The following is a 22,437-nucleotide window of genomic DNA, read 5'->3' as shown; positions in this document are numbered from 1 at the left end:
GCATTGCACAGTTGTAATGTGTGGTCATTTGAGTTGGGTAGTCTTTGTTTTCTGTTTTGTTGGTTTTTGTGAGCAGTTCTGGTTTGTTGTCACTGACCATTGTTCCCTAGGTTAGAAAAACCAACCAACCAATCTGAGCTTTGATGGATTACAGCTCATGACGAGTCACCAGAGCCAGGAAAATGTCTATATTCATGAAAGATAGTGACAGAAAAATGGCAACAACCATTGATAAGGTTGTCACAGCTGTTAAGGTTGTCTTAAGTTGACATACCGATAATAACATGAACATTAACTGCTGAAAGTGATAAGCCATCTGCTTTCCTCTTAAGTCACCCTGCATTACACTGTATGTGAGGTCCTAAACCCTGAGACACTATAACCAGTGGCTGTACTATGTCATTACACACCAAACAAACATATCAGAATATGTCTGATATAACATGTCTGATTGACTGATTAAGTGTTGCTTTCATCAAATGGATTTTCAAAAAATTTTCACAACAAATGAAAGTTTGCTTAAAGCACAATTAAACAACAATTATTAAAATAGAACAAATAACCTTTGGCTGGTTGATCTATCGAAAATAATTCAATGAATTAAAATTTAAATTTTTGTCTGTGTAAAATCTCTAAATTGTGAAAATTAAGTTATTACAGTGCACACATAAAAGTAACTTTCTGTCAAAAAGTAATGTTGATTAATAACTATCTTGAGTTAAAACAGTCCTGCTAACTGTGATGTGAGTAGTTACACTATATGTGTAACTGCTGCAGGTTACAGGACTGTTTTGACTGCAGTTGGCAAGCTGACTATCTCATAATGAAATTGATGATGACGTTTCGAAGAGGGACAGACTGACAGAACACTGCGTATTGATCTGAGCTCATGGTCTGTGTTTGTTGATGAGGGATCATTGATCGTTAGAAGAGTTGGACTGCTGGGAGGTGTCTAAACAGTCTATCTTCTGGGTAGCTAACTAGCCAGCTGTCTGCAGATATCATCAGGGGCAGATGGTGAGTTACTGTGTGGACTTACTGTCATGTCTGTTTGATCTAATATTCTTCTTATACTTGGTTGAAATATCTGATACTGACAGGCCATAGCTGTAGGGGATAACATGTATTTTTTTGAAGAAGAATAATGGTGACAATAGGTCCTTTATAATTCTGTCTTTCACCTGATGTACTAGAACTAGATCTGATATTTCAACCCTGCATTTTGCAGGAAAGAATGATTTAAAACTGTGAACTGACCCCAAGCATGAAAAAGAAATATAGATTGAACCAAGCTTAGAGTAACTGCCACAATTAACTTTAAGTAGGATGTTACAATTATCCTTGGTTTGTCAAAAAACATTTCTGAAACTTGTGTCTTCTGGTGTAGGGCCACTACACCAGAAGGGCCACTGTGTCCGTAGCATATTTATAACAGTACTGTTGGTTTTGCCTCAGACCTTTAGAAACCAAGATAAATACAAACCAATGACTTATGGAAATGGTTGTTGTCAACTCCATCATCTTTGGTTACTTCCGATTTTTTCACACTCTGGATTAGGGATGGGCAATTGAAGACATTTCCTTATTCAATCATTGGAAAAATTAACGATCAATTATTGATTCATTACTAAAATTTTTTTTTTTTTTAATTAAAAAATGCCTGTGGCAGAAAATACTAAAGAAAGCCTCTTTTTCCTCATTGAAATTAAATTGCGCCCCGGCTGGTTGCTGCCACGTAGTGAAATTCATTGCATTGCTTCAAGACACACTACACAACACAACCTCGTTGATACACACGTTAGATCGATCAGATTCCACATGATCAACAAAATTCTTAACGATCAATTATCAATCATCGACAAATCCTGCCCACCTCTACTCTGGATTCAACCATCATCCCACAGCTTGCTTCCTGGTCATCCTGCTGTCCTCTACATTTTGCAATAAACACACTGAATGCAGTGTGGCCATTGGCCACTAGGCAGGACTAACACCTCTTAATATTCAAATGCAGCTGACTGCCTGTTTTTGCCGTTGATGTTTAGGGTCAGTGATATCAATCATCTGTCAATGATAGCAGTCAGTGCAGGAACTCTGAAGCAGCTGTGCAGGGCGAGACATGGTGAAAAAGCTTTAATAACAATATAATGGTTAGGACAGCGTTCTGTAGCTATGTTTTAATCCTCAGCTTTGAGACACAAATAGACTCACCCATTGATTCACTGAAGCAGGCACAAACCAAGTTGATTTAAAAGTAATTTTTATGTTTATGCCTCAATTAAAACATGTTTTCACTGGGTGATAAATAGTGTGATTAAATAAGCAGATTTTCCTTCAGTAAATCTGAGGCAAGGAGCTGTTATAATAATCAGTATAAACCCATTCTTCATTGCACTCTTTAGCTTATACTCCTTAAATTACATATTCATCAGTTCTATGGCTCACCTTGATCCCCTGGGAAATCCCCGCAATCAAGTAGTAAATATAGTTCTGGAAAATGTGTGTGTGTGAAATACAAATAAGGTGCTCTTCAAATGTTTAATCTTTCACATGATTACTAGGTAGGACACCTACGATTTGTCTTATTTTTCAGTAAGATGCTTTAGAGTGACATGATTTTCCTTGTGTGGGCAGGATGATGACCTGGAGGAGGGGGAGGTCAAAGATCCCTCAGACAGGAAGATCAGACCACGTCCCATCTGCAGGTTCTTCATCAAAGGTAAGTGGAAGAGATCAGGTCCTACTCCAGAACTAGACCCATATAACAGCATGGCTGATATTATTAGCTGCTTAAAACATATGACAGGTATACAGGTGCATCTCAAAAAATTAGAATATCATGGAAAAGTTAATTTATTTCAGTAATTCAAGTCAAAAAGTGAAACTCATATAGATTCATGATATACAGAGTGAAATATTTCAAGCCTTTATTTCTTTTAATTTTGATGATTATGGCTTACAGCTAATGAAAACCCAAAATTCAGTATCTCAGAAAATTTGAATATTACATAAGACCAATAAAAAAAGAGGATTTTTAATACAGTTGGCCTACTGAAAAGTATGTTCATGTATATGCACTCAATACTTGGTCGGGGCTCCTTTTAGATGAATTACTGCATCAATGCGGCGTGGCATGGAGGCGATCAGCCTGTGGCACTGCTGAGGTGTTATGGAAGCCCAGGTTTCTTTGATAGCGGCCTTCAGCTCATCTGCATTGTTGAGTCTGATGTCTCTCATCTTCCTCTTGACAATACCTCATAGATTCTCTATGGGGTTCAGGTCAGGTGAGTTTGCTGGCCAATCAAGCACAGTGATACCATGGTCATTAAACTAGGTATTGGTACTTTTGGCAGTGTGCCAAGTCCTGCTGGAAAATGAAATCAGCATCTCCATAAAGCTTGTCAGCAAAAGGAAACATGAAGTGCTCTAAAAATTTCCTGGTAGACGGCTGCGTTGACTTTGGACTTGATAAAACACAGTGGACCAACACCAGCAGATGACAGGGCTCCCTAAATCATCACTGACTGTGGAAACTTCACACTGGACTTCAAGCAACTTGGATTCTGTGCCTCTCCATTCTTCCTCCAGACTCTCGGACCTTGATTTCCAAATGAAATGCAAAATTTACTTTCATCTGAAAAGAGGACTTTGGACCACTGAGCAACAGTCCGGTCCTTTTTCTCCTTAGCCCAGGTAAGACGCTTCTGAGTAATGCAACAGTTGTAGCCCATGTCCTGACGCACCTGCACTGACTCTAACCTCAGTCCATTCCATGTGAATCTCCCCCAAATTCTTGAATGGCCTTTCCTTCACAATCCTCAAGGCTGCGGTTATCCCTGTTGCTTGTGCACCTTTTTCTACCACACTTTTTCCTTCCACTCAACTTTCTATGAATATGCTTGGATACAGCACTCTGAACAGCCAGGTTCTTTAGCAATGACTTTTTGTGGCTTACCCTCCTTGTGGAGGGTGTCAATGACTGTCTCCTGGACAACTGTCAAGTCAGCAGCCTTCCCCATGATTGTGTAGTCTACTGAACCAGACTGAGAGACCATTTAAAGGCTCAGGAAACCTTTGCAGGTGTTTTGAGTTAATTAGCTGATTAGACTGTGACACTGTGAGTCTACAATATTGAACTTTTTCACAATATTCTGATTTTCTGAGGTACTCAATTTTGGGTTTTCATTAGCTGTAAGCCATAATCATCAAAATTAAAAGAAATAAACGCTTGAAATATTTCCCTCTGTGTATAATGAATCTATATAATATGCGAGTTTCACTTTTTGAATTGAATTACTGAAATAAATTAACTTTTCCATGATATTCTAATTTATTGAGATGCACCTGTATTGGTAGCTGTAAGAAAAAGAACCCTATGGAATTATCTGGTTTTCTGCATCAATGAGTCAAAAATGTGATCTGATCTGATCTTCACGTAAATCATAAGGATGGATAAACAATGTGCTCAAGCTAGTACAACACAAACAATTCTAATTAAAATTAAATAATTCTAATCCTCCATGTCTTTATTGAACACAACCATTAAAACATTCACAGTGCTGGTGGAAAAAGTAAGTGGACCCTTGGTTGAATCTTCTTTGGCAGCAATAACCTCAAACCAGCTCTTCATTAGCTGCTGATCAGACCTGCACAGAGCTGCTTCAACTCAGACGTTCTCAGGATGTCTGATGTGAGCATCTCTTGAGGTTATTTTCTGTCAGATTATAAAGTCTGTGCTCTGACTGGGCCACTCCAAAAGGTGGATTTACTGTTTGAGGTCATTCTACAGTAGATTTACTTTGATGCTACAGCAGACACCCTGACATTATCATGTAAGAGACCTTGATAAACTTTGGAATTCATTCCCCCCTTAATGATGTTGAGCTCTCCAGGCCCCAACCCTCCACTGTACTTCACCTTTGGGGTGGTATTCCCATGGTTGTATGCAGTGTCCTATTTACATCATACATAGTGCTGCATGTTCTTCCCAAAAAAAATCTGCCTTAGTTTCATGAGTCCACAAAAGTTTTCCCAGCAGCACTGTAGAATGTCATGGTGCTCTTTGGCAAACTTAAGGCATGCAGTGTGGGTTCCTCCGTGGTGTCCTGCCATGGACGCCCACTTCTAGAGAGAGTAGCCCCCGAACTAAATCATCTCAATTTATAAACCTCTTGCATAACCATGCACTGATGAATATATTAAGTCTTTGAAATCACTTTGTAACCCTTTCAGCTTTATGCAGATCAATAGTTCTTGATCCTAAATCTTCTGAGATATTTTTGGCAAGGTTTGGTTCAGATCAGCAAATGCTCCTTGTGAATATCAAAATCAAAATGTAACGCCATGTTTGATAACTCCTTACTCCAATTAGATTTTGATGATGTCATTAGCCGAAGAGTTCACATACTTTTTCCAACCTACAACCAGAGCAATACAAAGATTAGTGTGTTATTAGGTAAAATTGATTGTGTTTCTGATCTGATCATATATTAAGATAAGTACATGAATGCAGGTAATTCCAAAGGGTTCACTTACTTTTTCTTACCACTATACATGAGCTGATGAGTAACAAGAAATTACTGTGCCACATTGGTAAAGGTATGTCTCAGGTCATTTAGGAAAAGATTAGTCATTACATAGTTTGTCCACCAGGGAGCACTGACAAGCATTTAAACAGTAAAATATCCTGCTTAGTGCACATCTGGGTCAGAAATCGGAAATAACTGTGTTTAAGGGATCCATGTGGAAAACATTTGATATTAAAACTATGTTTCTTCCATTAAAGTGGGGAACCATTGGAATAAAAGCTTTTACAATTGTTGCTGAACTAGAGACTGACTGTTGTCTGTTCATACAATAGTCTTTTTTGTCATAAACTTGGATCTGTTCTGATCTGAATGTAATATCTTAATAAACAAAATTCTCTATTGTGGTTTTTTTTTATCTCTGACATGTTTTAGGAAATCAGTTTTAGAATTTGTATTTGTACATTAACAGATGAGGATGAAGCCACCACAGGCAGATAGATTCTGTTTCTGAGGCAAGCTCACGAAAGATAAACGTAAAGATAACAGACTTTGACCTTTGTTAAGTTTTGATACAAAAACACAAAGACTACTGTAAAGTAGGGGTGGGCGAAAGGATCATATCACGATTTTTTAAAAATAAAATCACGATTTCGATTTTATCACGATCTTAAATTGGAAAAAGAAAAACAGACAATTTAGACCAAAGAACCTTTCTTAACAGATTTTATTTCAAATAGTCGCAGTTTTGCCTGCATGTGCAAAAAACGTAAAGTTTAAGGTAAACAACAACAACATTCTAATAAAGCGCACTCTTGCAAAAGTAGTAACAGAAAGTAAAATATCAATCAAAGACATTACTGACAGTCATTTAAACAGGATTTATTTCTCAAAACACTAAATAGCTTATTGAAACGCAAAAATATAAACTAAAGTGACTGTGGTTATCTCTTTTAGTGCAACAGTTGCTAGTGCTTTAGTGCTTCCTCTTCAGGTGATTAAACAGGTTCGTCGTGTTACCACCCGACGTGCGAACGGTTTCTGTGCAAACTTTGCAAATTACATTTGCTTGCGCTTGATCAGTTGCGGAAAATCCAAAACAATTCCATATAATGGAGGTGGAATTTTTTTTAGCGACCGACTCCGTTTGGCTTTCAGCCATCGCTCTCCATGTGCTACCGCTACACACACAAACAAGGAGGCGGGTAGGAAAGTGCGTCACTGCCCGTAATTCGCTATGATTGGTCGGTCAGGTTGACGACGTCAATACGTCTGGTGCGTCGGTGCATCAGCATAGAACTGCAATTTATAGAATGTGCCCTAGACGATCCCACGATCTCTGCATTTTGAAAGATCGTCTTCACGTTGTAATCCTTCACGATCTAATATTGTCATATCGCCCACCCCTACTGTAAAGTGATGTGTCAGGGAACGAGCTGTTAACACTTGTTATGCAGGTTGTTCTACAGCAGGGGGAGTTGTCATACTTAACATTGATCCAGTTTATTTTACCTGCTGCCTTCAGTAAAGCATGTCCTCAATAATAAACAAGGCACTTAAAATATAGACTGAAAATGATTTTAAATCAGTTTTCAGTCATGAGGAAATATAAAGGTTCACTATTGTTCATTTTGTTACCAATCTGTAAGTGATAAATAGACAATCAGGATATTAATTTCTATATTGGTCCAATATATTTTTCACTGCTGGTATTCTGTCAGGTGTGGAATTGCTTCTTAAAAGTGATTTGAAACTGGGTTTTTACTACGATTACAAATCCAGATAAAGAATACATATTGATTGATGATTTAGGATATCTCATGTTGTCTCAAAAGACCATATTGTTTCATCCATAACAGAAACTATATTTACAGTCAAAGTTGGCTTTTTCAATGTTCTTAAGCAACATCTTAAGCAATGTTTTTTTTCTCACTCTGGGTAACATACTGTTTGCTGTTTCTTATCCAGGAAATTGTACTTGGGGTATGAACTGTAGGTTCATCCACCCCGGAGTCAATGACAAAGGTAACTATTCCCTCATCAGTAAACCAGACCTCTTCTCACCTAATGGAGGGCCTCCTGGAGGACCACATCCACTCATACCCAATAATCCCTGGGTACGTCTCTCTCCCACCACTCTGCATAAAAACTGTGTATTTCATCTGTATGTTTTTGAAGAGATTGTGCACAGATTTCTGTTACACTGCTGTAGTATGTAAATACTCATAAATCATAAAGATAAAAAAAATGGATTAGAGTTCAAATGCTCAGGAACTGGATCTATGTGACTGGGCCTCTCTGTGTGAGCATGTTTGCTAATGTAGACAAACCAACAAATTAATTTGCCACTGTTTTAGGCTGCGCCTGCAGTGGAGGAGCTCCCTCCCCCTCCTCCTCCAGTGGAGCCTCCTGTGGAGAGTGCCTGGGAGAGAGGTCTGAGGCATGCCAAAGAGGTAAGTGCATCCACTGCCTCTCATGGAAACAGCAGTTCCATTTGGTTGTGTGTGTAAACTAACTGTCACGTAGGGCTGTTTGTTTAATGACGCTGTGGATCGAACGGAAGAGCTTTTTATTGCACCCCTAGTTTACTAGTTCTACAGTTTGTAAAATTTTATCTTTGTAATTGATAAGTATTTTTAAAGCACATTTTATGAGGCAAATGTGTTTTGATCTTTCTTATCGCACAATATTTTCTGTGAAAAAAACTTTCTTTTAGTGATGCCAACAAGCAGTTTTTCACCTGTTTGTCCAAAGCTGCAACTGCCACAATAAAATACAACTCAGTTGATAGTTTATTAGATACATTTAGCTAAAACTAATGCAGTTTTAACAAAAAGCCCTGCAATAAATCATCCGTCATGAAGGTTCAGTTTTTATTGAAATTGATTTACAGACATATTGATTAAACTGTGATCATTTTGGAGGATGTAGTGTGTGGAGCTGTTCAGCTGCATTGGCTTGTACAGGTATAGTTCCTTTTTGCTGCTATTTGGAGCCACCAGGGAGAAGTTACCCACTGCAGGTTGTTCTGTGCCCCATAGGTGCTGAAGAAGGCCACCATCCGTAAGGAGCAGGAGCCGGACTTTGAGGAGAAGCGTTTCAACGTGACCATTGGAGAGGATGAGAGAGAATTTGACAAAGAGAACGACTTTTTCAGAGAACGCAGCTACCGCATCATTAGAGAGTACGACTTGCTCATATTGATTCATCAGCTGAAACCAATCATATCATAGATGCAAAGCACATAGAACTGCTCCAGAATCTTGCAGGAGTAATTAGATCTGTGTCTAATCTTTAATGAAACCATTTTCCCTGCCGTTACCACTGCACGGGCTAAAATGTGATTCTCTTTTTTTCTTTTTCTGTCTCTCTCACAGACACCCTCCTTAGTCACAGGTTTCATGACGTAAATTAGAACAAGACCAACCACATCAAGTTCAACCTACAACAATATAATCAGGGATCTTTTATTAATAATGTGTGTAGCAACAAACATCGGGGTTGTCAGTACCTCCAGCTCTGAAGTACAAGCTGTGTGCAAAGCCTTTTCTCTCTGTTTCTTAAAGTAAATCAAAATATAACTTTTCTTAGTCAAACAATCACATCAGACTCTTCACAATTGAAGTGAAGTTTGGCGAGATGACACACTACAGATTAAGTCCAACACATGTCAAATACATGTATTGTACCGAGATGAACATTATAGTGATATAATATAACATAATAGTAAATAAATAATGGAGCTAAAGAAAGACTCCTCCCAAGATTTGACCCTAGGTGACCTACCCTGTCACGCTTTTCAACCACCTCGGTCACGGCTTTCAGTGAACCTGAAAGATGCAGTTAGTCAATCCAGTTTCTGTATCTATTATTGTCATTATCATATTATCATTGATAGTAATATGTTTTTCTTTTTTCAGTGAAATGGACTTCAGAGATCCAATCTATGGGTAAGTGTTGTATAAAGACCAAAACACAAAACAGCCGAACATGTCAAAACAGCCAGTCCTATTTTCTTCTATGTAAAGCCCCTATACTGATGGCAGTGGCGGCGTCGAGGCACGCAACGCCCCATGACACATTGAAAAGACACTTTTCTTTTCCAGAGAATGTGACTCATTACAAAGACAACAAAGTCGACACATGAATTTGAGTCGACGTCTCCAGTTGTCTGCGGCACCATTGTGTTTTTAGCTTAACTTAGACGGCCTTAAGAAAACAACTCATGTCAGTTTTGTGTAACTTATTAGAACTGAAATCATATCGAGGCCTCGATACATGCAGACACACCAGAGTTATAATGCTTGGTTTATGTAAAACATCAAAAACTGCATGTTTTGATAAGCAGGTGTAATTGGATATGTAATGTGTGTGCCAAAATTTGAAATGTTTTTTTTTTTCTCATTCTGGAAAATCTCATGTCTTATGCAAATTTGTAAAAATGCTACTTTGCACAAATGTGTGTAGTAACCTTTGTTGGGTATCATTCAATTTCTCAAATGTGTTTCCCTGTGCAGTGACCCATATAACGATCCATACTATGACTATGAAATGGAGGCCCTTTGGCGAGGTGGCCAGTATGAAAACTTCAGAGTGCAGTACACAGAAGCTCCTCTTCCTTACCACTACAGTGTGAGTACCTTCCATACGCTGCTCGAAGTGAGAAGTGATCGGGGCAACCAAATATTCGAGTGGTTAGGGCGCATACCATGTGGGCGCATATGCCCTGAGCAGTGAGTCTCCGGTTCGACTCCTGGCTGGCTGGACTGCTGCATGTCATTCCCCTGTTCTCCGTGCTCACCTTTCCTGTCTTCACTCTTGACTTCATAACTCTTGACATCATCTTCACTGTCCTATCAAATAAAGGCACATAAATGCCCAAAAACTATGAAAAGAAAAAACCCCAAAACAATGCAAAAGTGTCTTTGTGTTAAAGCGGAAGTGCATTGGATGGCACAACGCCACAAGAACAGTCTCATATTTTTCTTGTTGTTAACATGTAAGTTTAATTTCTCAAGAAAGCTTTAACATAGGCAGCATCCATGTAGATCAAAGAGCAACTGAAATAATACCTTTGGTGATATTCTCCATTAACTTCCATGAACCCAAACCAACACTGATAACACCATAATAACAATCCTGATCCTCTTCCTCTGTGCCAGAACTCTATTGATGTGCAGAGACTATTAAACACATCATTGAGCCAGGCTGCAGGTTGCACTGGCTGATGTATATCCTAATTCCCAGATACCTCATCCTCACCCTCATCCAGAAATAATCACTGCAGCACCAAATGTAGCAAAAAATAGTCCTCAGTAAATTCGCTGTTTCTTTTCAAAATTAACTTTTCAAACGTCGCCTTTTTTTCTTTTTTCTTTTTTTTAACAAAATTAAATTAGTCTGTGAGTCTTTCTTTTAGAAATGAAACTATATATTTGTGAGTTGGAGACATCAGTAGAATGAATGAGTGCAGCAGACAGGGCATGGAAGCCAAAAAGTATTGTGAGATGGTCAAACAAATTGTTGGTTTTGGTCTTTTGATGACATTTATTCACAACTCAGAGTAATGGCAGTTGGTTTTCTGTGTGAGTGCCATTAAATAGCACGTTTTCAGTCAGATAACTGTGCACGTCCATCTCGACAGGAGCGCGAACGCGACCGCGACCCTCAGGAGCGGCATCGGGACAGAGAAAGGGAGCGGGATCACCGTGAGAGGGAGCGCCGGCAGAGAGAGAGGGAGAGGGAAAGAGAGCGGGAACGCGAGAAGGAGCGAATGCGACGGAAAGAAGAGTGGGAGAGGGACCGGATGAAGCGGGATGAGAAGGAGAGGCCGAGGATGCGTCCGCCTCGAGACGCCAGGGAGAAGAAAGACGAGGACAAACTGAAACCACGCTCTCCCCTCAGCTTGCCACCCAAGTAAGTCAAGTTTCAGCTGGCTCTGGGTTGATTGTTTTATTTGGGAGAAATTTTTTTATGTTATGTTTTGATACACCAGAAAGGCAGGCATGCAAATAGAGGTAGAAAATGGTTTCAGTAGAACTTCCTTGAATTGTAATGAAATAGTGGAGTTTCTCTTTGCCCAGGATATAGGCCCTGACATTTAAAACGTCAGAGAAATGATAAAGGGTTTTATACCACGTCATGTTCTTTCCAAGCACAGAGCAACAGTAAATAAGGCCATCGGAAAGGTAAACTCCCCCAATGTGTTTGTAATAATCCACTACAGCATCAGGGGTTGGATGTGTTGGAACTGCCATATTCCAGTGTCCGTCACTCTCCTGCTTCATTCCATTGTGTGCTGTTTGCAATGTGCTGCACAGGGTCACCTCTGTTGTTCAGCTTTACAAAGAGGAGGTGGTTCTTCCGTAACCACCTGAAATCACCTCTCATAGCATCTTTGGCCAGGTCATTGGTAGCAATCTTTTGGAAACCTATGTGCTTTTTGCACACTTTATTGTATTGTAGATAGGGATGTCACGATAACAGAAATTTAGTAGTCGATACCAAATACCAGTGAAATTCCACGATTCTCGATATCTATTTCGATACCACGGTAAAAAACAAAAAAAAAACACAATAAATTCCATGTTCTTTCTCTTTCACTCGAATACGAATAAAAAAAACTAAAAACGAAGAACAGTGGCATGTAGCCTTCAAGAATTTAAAATAAACAGTACTGTGCTAAAATATAAACAATCAACTTTTTTTCAACTTCTGGTTTGGAAAGTGTGAAGGCACCGTTTACAAACGGGCTTTTGCGGGTCTATAATCAAACCCTCACCATCCGCTTCGAAAGCAAAATATTTCCATACAAAATAAATTAGGGGTGGGCGATATGGCAAAAATATCATATCACGATTTTTTAAAACTAAAATCACGGTTTCGATTTTATCACGATTTAAATTGGAAAAAGAAAAACAGACAATTTAGACCAAAGAACCTTTCTTAACAGATTTTATTTCAAATAGTCGCAGTTTTGCCTGCATGTGCAAACAACGTAAAGTTTAAGGTAAACAACAACAACAGTCTGGTTCGTCGTGTTACCACCCGACGTGCGAACGGTTTCTGTGCAAACTTTGCAAATTACATTTGCTTGCGCTTGATCAGTTGCGGAAAATCCAAACCAATTCCATATAATGGAGGTGGAATTTTTTTTAGCGACCGACTCCGTTTGGCTTTCAGCCATCGCTCTCCATGTGCTACCGCTACACACACAAACAAGGAGGCGGGTAGGAAAGTGCGTCACTGCCCGTAATTCGCTATGATTGGTCGGTCAGGTTGACGACGTCAATACGTCCGGTGCGTCGGTGCATCAGCATAGAACTGCAATTTATAGACAGTGCCCTAGACGATCCCATGATCTCTGCAGTTTGAGAGATCGTCTTCACATTGTAATCCTTCACGATCTAATATCGTCATATCGCCCACCCCTAAAATAAATATATATATATTTCTTTCGACGAGCCAAGGTGCTGCAGCTCTTCCATTTGCTATTGCGGCTAGACTGCAGCTTGGTCGTGGACGTTCCTCATCCTCCCTCGGGCAGAGGCAGAGCATTTGCCGGAGAAACTGTGCTTAAATGTGTTCCGAGTCACTCAAATGTTGCCAGTGATGCAATAATCAGTGTTAATGTTCTTTACATGTTTCTGGTAGATTACTGTCACTTTTGAGGTAAGACACTTTTGCACCATGAGATAAGTTGCTCATACAGCTAATGACATCCTGCTTGTGAGCAATGAGACCTGATATGCAAGCGGGTGTGACGAGCACTCATACATCTTCCTCCCTCAATAGGATGTCAATCTTCTGTTACTTCCTAAGAGGGTGACTATCAATCTTGTCACGTGTACCATGAAAAAACATCCCGTTTTTTGCCACGTGGTATCGACTTGGTACCGAAGTATTGGTTCTGGTGACGACCCTAGTCGTAGATTTGATGAAAACATGTTTTTAGTAGGGATGCTGCGCTCACAATTTTTTGCCACTGAAACAGATCATCTGAGTTAGATCGGATGATCATGGTCAATACCGATCATTTTTGCCATGCATTGCCAGTCTCATACACTTTAAATTGCACACAGCTGACATGTTGTTTTGTTTTGTTGGCCTGTCGTGTATTGAACAAGGTTGGAAGCGGAACTACACTACACATCACACAGTGCTTCTCTCAGCCGCAGGCACCAAAGTATGAACCTCAGGTGATCGATTTTCAGGTGATAGTATTTTTCATGAAAATCATCCGATAATAATCGACGGCTGATCAGTCAGGGCATCTCTAGTTTTTAAAAATATTTTGCATTTTTTACAGTAGTATTCAGACTCTCCTGTGGTCAGGTACATCCTCCTTGACTGGAGTTCATCTGTGGCAAATAGAATTCTTTGCAGTAAATCCAACCTTCATGAAGGTTATGATGTTCAATTGTTCTCTGTGCAGTTATGTTGACAGACTATATCTGCCACCCTACACTGGTATTTGAGTCAAATTCATTTGCAAAAAAAAAGAAAACACACAAAAGACAAAGTTAATGGTTGGTAGATTAGATGTTAGTCGTTAGTGGCAGCCCTAAGGATGAATTCGACTGATATTTTTTTCAAAATTTCTATAGATATCACAATAATATGGTTATTGTGAATTCTTTTGACCATAATAATTGTGCGATGAAACAGTGTCACAAACACAAATATGAATATGAGCGATATGATAAAAGTTGTGTTAAACATTTTTATAGAGACTTGCCATAATGTTTGATTACTTGACCTCATAGGAATGAGATATGCAAGAATGGGGAACTTAAACAATACGGGGAAGCATTTTAAAGTTGCACTTCCTCGTCTTGTCATGTTTTTGTTTGACTGCTCGTCAGCTGATGAAATGTTTGCTGCACACAATGATTACCATGTGGCATCTCCTGCTAACAAACATCATGTCATCTTCATATAGAATTAATATTTTTTTAATATCTTTTAATTTGGGGTATAAACTGTGTAAAGATACCAGTTCTTGTACAGCAAAGAGAATCCAGTGTGATTTCTAAAGTCCAATATTTAGTGTCAGTCAGTCAAACATATGCTGTTACTTACTTACTACTAACCCTACTAAGCCAGCTAATTTAAAAAAATTGTTTGCATAAATAATGAAGAAAGGAAAACAGAAAATGTTTGGTGAGAAGAACCATCAGTTAAAACAGAAGCAACACCAGAAAAAATACAACCAATCATAATCTGTGAATATGAAGCATATACAGGACAGAGACAGAAAATATTTTTTGTATGTCATAACATAAGATGTGTACCCCTATTTACAGTGCCTATATAAAGTCATCATACCTTGTGAAAATCTTTACCTTTTGCCAGATTACACCCTGGAAATTAAAATTAAAAAAGTCTTAACTTTTTTTAGCTGTATGTACAAGTTATAACCCTCATAATCAAAGTGAAAATAACATCTTAAAAATTCTGGACAATGTATTAAAAATTAATTGGTGAAATTAATTTTTCTAACACTGATATTCTACTTTTGCTTTTCTTAATATTTTTCAATATTGATGCTGTGTAGGAAAATTAGTGAACAAATCTGGAACATTTTTTTCATAAATTGGGTTTTGATTTCAACTTGTACAACAAATATAGCAACTATTTTAAATGGGTATGTATAGGCACTGTATTTGAATTGCATTACGTGTGTTTGATGTAACCCAAGTGTGAGAAACCTGCATATCCTACTAAAACACACCATAACCACACACACAGTCTTAGATTACTGCTATAAAGAAGGGGCACAGAGCACAGACGATGGAAGAGGTACTCAGATTCTTTAGAGTACTACAAAGTCGAAACACTGAACTGAAAGTAAAAGTCCTGCATTCTCAAGTATTATTAGTAGTATTTACATCTGTTACATTATTGCATTACTTTTACAGATGCATTAATGTGTCAGTTAAATATCATCATTCTGTCATCATTGTATCTTTTTGGCTGGACCGCAACAGCGGGGTCAGCCCTATAATTGCAAATGTGACTGACTGACTGACTGATGGTACTTTTACCACTTCTCAGCCGAGCCACAGTCTACCGAGCTGCTCTGGTTTCCCGGCTGCTCAGGAACTGCAGGGGAGTGTTGGGAGCACAGCTAAACATCTAACACACCGAGCAGAGAGAGCAGGAGGGAGGGAGGGAGGGAGAGAGAGAGAGAGAGAAGTCATCTATAACACGGCTTTGTACTAACGTCTATGACCAATTCTGCAAACAGAGAGTTAGACATAAAGACCTGCCTCTAATAAAAGTCTGGAGTTCTGGAGTTGAAAGTAAATAAAAGCTAAATTATTGTGAATCCCAGACAGAGGCTGTGAGCTGTGTGAAAGACAAAAAAAGAATTATAGCCTGGCTTTAGGCGTGCTTCCTGGTAGCTCACTTGTAAAGCGTTGTGTGTGCGTGGTCTCTCTCTCCAATTTCTTTGTCTCTCTTTCTCACTATGACTGTAATAAAGGCAAAAGCCTGAAAAAATAGCTTAAAATAGATAAGATAAGATAGTCTTTGTATTTCTTTTCGATTGGGGGAAATAAGTATTCAACACATCAACAATTTTTTAATTCAACATATTTCCATTGTACCTTTTCACATAAGATTTTGACCAGACATTGGTGTTACCTCAATAAAACTGCACAACTAAAGAAATTGTAACATTCCAATCCATAAAAAAGTTATGTGCAATAAAGTGGAATGACACAGGAAAAAAGTATTGAAACACAGAAAGAAAAATCACTAAACCAGCTTATTCCACTAATAAGTTTTCCCACCAGTGCTAATTAGAATCAGCTGGGTTAGCGCATGTTTGAAAAAGGGTTTCCCACCTCTGAATGCAAGCAAACAAATCATTTGTCACCAAGCTTTCCTGCAAGAAACATCTCATCATGAGTAGAGGCAAAGAGCTCTCCCAAAACCTTCACAGCAAGATTGTTGAGCAGCATAGTAATGGCACTGGTTGCAGACAGAATTCTCAACTCCTAAATGTTCCTATAAGCACCATTGGGGCCATTATCAGCAAGTGGAGTGAACATCATTCGACCATCAACTGGCCACTCACAGGAGCTCCTCGCAAAATTTCTGACCGGGCAGTCAGAAAGTTAGTCAGAAGAGAAGCCCAAGAGCCGAGGACCACTCCAGCAGAGCTCCAGAAAGACCTGGAAGCAGCGGGTACAGTTGGCGCAAAGAAAACAAAAAGCAATGCACTCCACCGCCATGGTCTCAAGTTTGCTACAGAAAATTTGGAGAAGGCTGGAGATTACTGGGAGAATGAAGTCTGGTCAGATGAGACAAAAATTTTGTTATTCAGCAACAATACAATGCAGCAGGTTTGGAGGAGAAATGGCTCTGCATATAATCCTAAAAATACCATACCTACAGTTACCTACAAGTTTGGAGGTGGAAGCATCATAGTATGGGGCTGTGGAATCCAAATTATCGAAGGTAAGACGGAGCCATGTACTGGGATATTCTTTATAAGAATCTGTTGCCATCCACCAGGATGATGAGGATGAGACATGGGTGGATCTTCCAGCAGGACAACGATTCAAAACATACTGCAAAGGAGATTCTCAATTGGTTCAAGAGGAAGAAAATAAAGGTTTTGGACTGGCTTAGTCAGTTGCCAGACTTAAATCAAATAGAAAATTTGTGGAAGGAACTGAAGATCAAGATTCACCAGCAGGAAAGCGTTATGAAGCTGTCATTGGAAACAAGGGCTTCTCCAGTAAGTATTAAATAAATTTCAGTTAGCGTCTTAAATACTTTTTTCCTGTGTCATTCCACTTTATTGCACATAACTTTAATATAGTACTCCATAACTGGAGTGTTACAATTTCTTTTGTTGTGTAGTTTTATTCATTTAATACCACTGTCTAGTCTGTCTAGTCTTAATGCTGTAGCTTGTCCAGAGGGAGCTCTAGCTACTTGTATATTGTTGGATACGTATATAACTCTAACACTGCATTATATTTTGTATGTAAATCGTTATTTTGCAAAGTAACTACTAACTACAGCTTCATAAAAAAAGTAATGGAGTAAGAAGAACTTTATTTTCAAGAGTACGGGCATAATATAGCATTAAGAAATGCTAAAGTATAATCTAAGTACCTAAGTGTAGTAACGTATTGTATAAATATATATTTCTCATCACTAGTAGGCAACGCACCATCACCACATTGGCAGGTAGTTGATAGAGCAAATAGTTTCAAGTTGCCATGGCTGATACACAAACATAACATTTGGTTAGTCAGTTTTCTATTGATACTGCCACCATTTGTTTTCGTAAAGTTAATCTTCAAAAGAAAATGTCCGTTTTCCATTGTTAACACCCTCCGTCTCGTCACTGTCTTGTTGCCAAAAGCAACAGACTAACTGTCCACAAAACTCGCTGCATAAAAGAAATTGGCTGACTGATGGCCAGTTGTTTCGCTTAGTAGCACATTGTTATTATCACGCAGGCATGGTGTGCTACTTGCCAGTAAAAGCAGCAAGACATCAATAAAACAAACCTTACCACAGCCAGAATCTCCTTCAAAATTCCCAGGTGTCTACATGTCAAGACATGCTTTAAGTAAACACCACCACAACAACAATGCATTCTAGACATACCGCTGTCCTGACCAATACAGGAGCAGTAGTTCGCTTATTGGCAAATTTTAAATTTTTCTGCCGCTTTCGAGTTTCAATCTCTTAATATAGAAAAGCATACATGAAAAATTTATATCAGTCCTAAAGCTCTTTGTTTTTACATGCAGTTTTGACATTTCAGTCATTGGCTTATCTTCTCCATACACTGATGTGTTTCTGTTGGCATATCAACCACTATGAGTTGAGAATTGCAACTTAGAATATCCTTATCATCGTGCCTGTCCAGCTCTTATCACTTTAACATGAACAAATTGCCTAATTGGACTCGTCATCGAGGATAGATGTGGCAAGATAAAATAAAAATAAAAGCCACAGGAATAAATGAGTGCTTTGTTCTCTTTATACAATTTAAAACAAGCTTGTACTGAAAAACAGTTTCATAAAAGAATTGCTCCAGACAGTTTTGAACATTTTGAATGTAGATCATACTTTTTACTTAAAGATATAAATGCATGATTTTCCTAAAAAAACAAAAACAAAACAAAACAAAAAAAAAAACGTATATACTCGTACAAAAGTATCCTCTCAGAGTGTGGTGGTGTATTTATCAGCAGAGACACCCCCTGCTCTCTCCCTGTATTTCCTTATCTCCTCCTCATGTGTGTCTTTACTCTATCAAAATGTAGAGACCTCGTGTACAAAGGTTGTGAATGCACAAAAATGTTGCATAGACCATCTTTCATGTTCAAGGTCAGATGTATCAAGAGTGAAATGAACGTAAGAATTTGGGTTTGCGTTTGTGTTACGGTGAGGATACATATGGAGTTCGGCATTGCCTGTCCCCCTACAAGTGCTGACCACACTGGGTTTCACGTCGAAAGGGGCATTTCAGGAAGGAACAGGCAGACCAGTCTGCACTATGCCAGTCGTACTTGAGCCGCATCATGCCAGCTGTACTGGACGGGATCATCCATATGTTATCCACCTATATAAAGTTCCCAAACGATGTGGTTGACCAGGCTGATATTACGCGCATACACCCTGAAATATATCAGTCTTTAGAGCGTCCTTACTCCTCAATTGTTTGAGCTAGAGACTTGCTGTTTTTTCCTGTTCAATTAGAGAATCTGAAATTTCCGACAAGCTAGTCTGTGTGAGTCATTTGCTTCCGCCAAAAAACTAATGCGTAATATTGGAAATGATTTGGATAGTCTCACCTTTTGCCTCCACCTGCTTCCATCTGAGTGTTGAAAAACAGTGCATGGTGGATGTAAATAATGTGTGAAATAAACAAAATACTGATAAACATTTTTACTCATTTCAATCAAGACAAAGTGCATATAGGTCAAGAAAAAATAATTCTGGTGCAGGACATGTCAGGACTCCACATTAACAGCCTCCGCCACACCCCCACTTCATTTGTTACCTGTTATTATTAATGCCAGTCATGTTGACAAAATAAACAACAGAAAAAAATAAAAGAACATGTATGCATATACTGTACATATATACTTGTGAAATAAATAAACATTCAAGAATTCATTCATGGTATATTGTGCCTATCTAAGAAATGAACTACTGTACAAGTGAAAATGATATACAAGCATATACTGTATAACTTATACCTTATCTTGCAACATTAGTACAGGTTAATATGTACGTGCATCATCTTAATTCATATGCATCCTTCTGTGCATATACACCCGAGCACACATGCATGCACACACATATACACAACTAAATGCCAACAATTAGGAATAATTACCCTTCATTTCCCTCCTTAGTGAGTGATCTACACCCCTCAATTGACATAAAGGAGATGGAACAAACTTAAGCTGGTGTCTAATTATAGGTGTTAAATAACTTCTATGCTGAAATCTTAGGTCAATGGTTTGGTGGTTAGGATTTTTTGAAGCTCAGGTAATATTCCTCCAGATGGTTCTCTTCTTTGCCGACTTACTGCATGGTTTTGCCATTTTTCCTGATCCTGGAGAGAAGTGTAGCCCAGGCATTTATACTCATTAGCAGCGTCCATGTGCACTCAATTCTAAGACAGTTGGGATTTACAAAGAAAATATGAATATTTATTATTATATTATATATATATTAGGGTTGGGCGATATGGCAAAAATATCATATCACGATTTTTTAAAAATAAAATCACGATTTCGATTTTATCACGATCTTAAATTGGAAAAAGAAAAACAGACAATTTAGACCAAAGAACCTTTCTTAACAGATTTTATTTCAAATAGTCGCAGTTTTGCCTGCATGTGCAAACAACGTAAAGTTTAAGGTAAACAACAACAACATTCTGGTTCATCGTGTTACCACCCGACGTGCGAACGGTTTCTGTGCAAACTTTGCAAATTACATTTGCTTGCGCTTGATCAGTTGCGGAAAATCCAAACCAATTCCATATAATGGAGGTGGAATTTTTTTTAGCGACCGACTCCGTTTGGCTTTCAGCCATCGCTCTCCATGTGCCTCCGCTACACACACAAACAAGGAGGCGGGTAGGAAAGTGCGTCACTGCCCGTAATTCGCTATGATTGGTCGGTCAGGTTGACGACGTCAATACGTCTGGTGCGTCGGTGCATCAGCATAGAACTGCAATTTATAGAATGTGCCCTAGACGATCCCACGATCTCTGCAGTTTGAAAGATCGTCTTCACATTGTAATTCTTCACGATCTAATATCGTCATATCGCCCACCCCTAATATATATTATATTATTATTCTGAATATTTTGGTGTGCATACATTTTTCCAGCTTTGTGCGTATGCCATGTTTCAACATGAATTCTAGGCTTTGTACATGAGGCCCCAGGTTACATGGCTGTCTCTGACTCTCTCCTCTGCTCTGTCTGTGTCATGGATGTATAAAGAGCTGCAGGTCTTTGTTTCTGTTTGAACAAGGCTGAGCTACGTGCATGCACACACACTATTAGACAATAACATGATGATTCACTGCTTTGTGTTCATTAACACCACTCCCTCTCCTCATTCACTCTCTACCTCTCTCGATCACCTCTCTCTCCGTCTCGCTCATTGAGCCAGGGAGGAGGTGCCATTTTTGAATGTTGGGTTTCCAAACAGCAACCAACACATCCTGCATAGTGTACCTTTTAATAGTACAGAAAATGTTAGTATGTTCATTATACACTGTATGGATCTAACACTTCATCTGGCTGTCAGTCAGTGTGTTATAATAATGTATAAAATACTCAGTAATGGTTTGGACCATGAAATAGTACATTGTCATTATAATCATTTGAGAAAATTGAGGTTATGGATGAAATAATCCAGCATATTGGCAGGGCTTGACAGTTAGTGTTTCACTTGCATTTGCAGGTACCCCCTCAAGGACACCACTTTTTTCTGTCTAAATAGACTGAATAGACTCTTAGAACTAAGAAGAACTACTTCATTATCGAGGTGTTCATACCATTTATACAGTTTAGAGCAGTTTAAAGTAGAAATAACGCAACATAATTATTGAATAGAGTTTAAAGCAGAAATGATTAAAAACCTGTTATACTTTTTGTATTCAAGTAAATTAAATCATTTTGCTTGATAATATATATTCGTATTATTAAGGAAAGAAAAACACATTATTTGATCAGTTTTCATTGATTTGCAAAAATTGCGCACAATGGGCTCTAACAGCCAGAAATATTAAATGGATAGATATAATGTTGTAAATGGTATAGTAAATTCTTTGACAGGCGACAAATTTAGATAGTTATTGTATATATCTAATCATAACCCAAACCTAGCTTTGCAAAGTTCTTCTTGTATTGTTGAACCGAAAGTCCCCAAAATGCAAATTATGCACCAACATTATCTTGTTTGCTGAGCCCTCTTCAAGTGCTTTGGTTTAATATTTAATTTTTACTCTCACAATAGGCAAGGAAATCAATACTTAGTTACTATTTAAAGGCATTCCTCTGGTGTAGCAAGCTGTGTCATAAAATATTCCTCTTATTGCATTACACAATACCACAGTACAGGCAGTCAGTCATCTGTCAAGCTTTATCTATTGAAAAGCAGTTGTCCGTACTTCCCACCGGTTTTGTCACAAATTTCCATTGCTTTGCTTTTGGTCATGGTCTCTGGTTTTGAAATTTTGAAACTTGACCATGTTTTTCTTGTCTGCCCTGGAGGTACCAAGACTGATGATGACGCGACTGTCAAAAAATAGGTGCCAACACCCATGTTTTGCTATTGTGTTCAAGTGATGTGAAGATCTTAAGCAATATTACCTGCCAGAGGTAGAGTGGAAAACTTCCAGTTTAAGG

The 22,437-nt window shown here is 38.6% G+C and overlaps 1 protein-coding gene across 5 annotated transcripts in view; it reads left to right on the top strand.

The window, feature by feature from the left end:
- zc3h18 (zinc finger CCCH-type containing 18) overlaps window positions 1–22,437 on the top strand; it is a 53,218-nt gene that overhangs the window by 5,662 nt on the left and 25,119 nt on the right. For all 5 annotated transcript variants that reach the window (XM_022756148.1, XM_022756149.1, XM_022756151.1 and 2 more), the window contains exons 3-9: window positions 2,635–2,719; window positions 7,494–7,642; window positions 7,883–7,978; window positions 8,567–8,709; window positions 9,446–9,475; window positions 10,043–10,157; window positions 11,170–11,441. In XM_022756148.1, the coding sequence (XP_022611869.1) occupies window positions 2,635–2,719; window positions 7,494–7,642; window positions 7,883–7,978; window positions 8,567–8,709; window positions 9,446–9,475; window positions 10,043–10,157; window positions 11,170–11,441 (890 nt within the window). The remainder of the gene's footprint in view (window positions 1–2,634; window positions 2,720–7,493; window positions 7,643–7,882; window positions 7,979–8,566; window positions 8,710–9,445; window positions 9,476–10,042; window positions 10,158–11,169; window positions 11,442–22,437) is intronic.

Source organism: Seriola dumerili, unplaced genomic scaffold (assembly GCF_002260705.1).
Source record: "Seriola dumerili isolate Sdu_G_001 unplaced genomic scaffold, Sdu_1.0 BDQW01000242.1, whole genome shotgun sequence".
NCBI lineage: Eukaryota > Metazoa > Chordata > Actinopteri > Carangiformes > Carangidae > Seriola > Seriola dumerili.
This window is presented reverse-complemented; position numbering and strand designations above follow the sequence as displayed.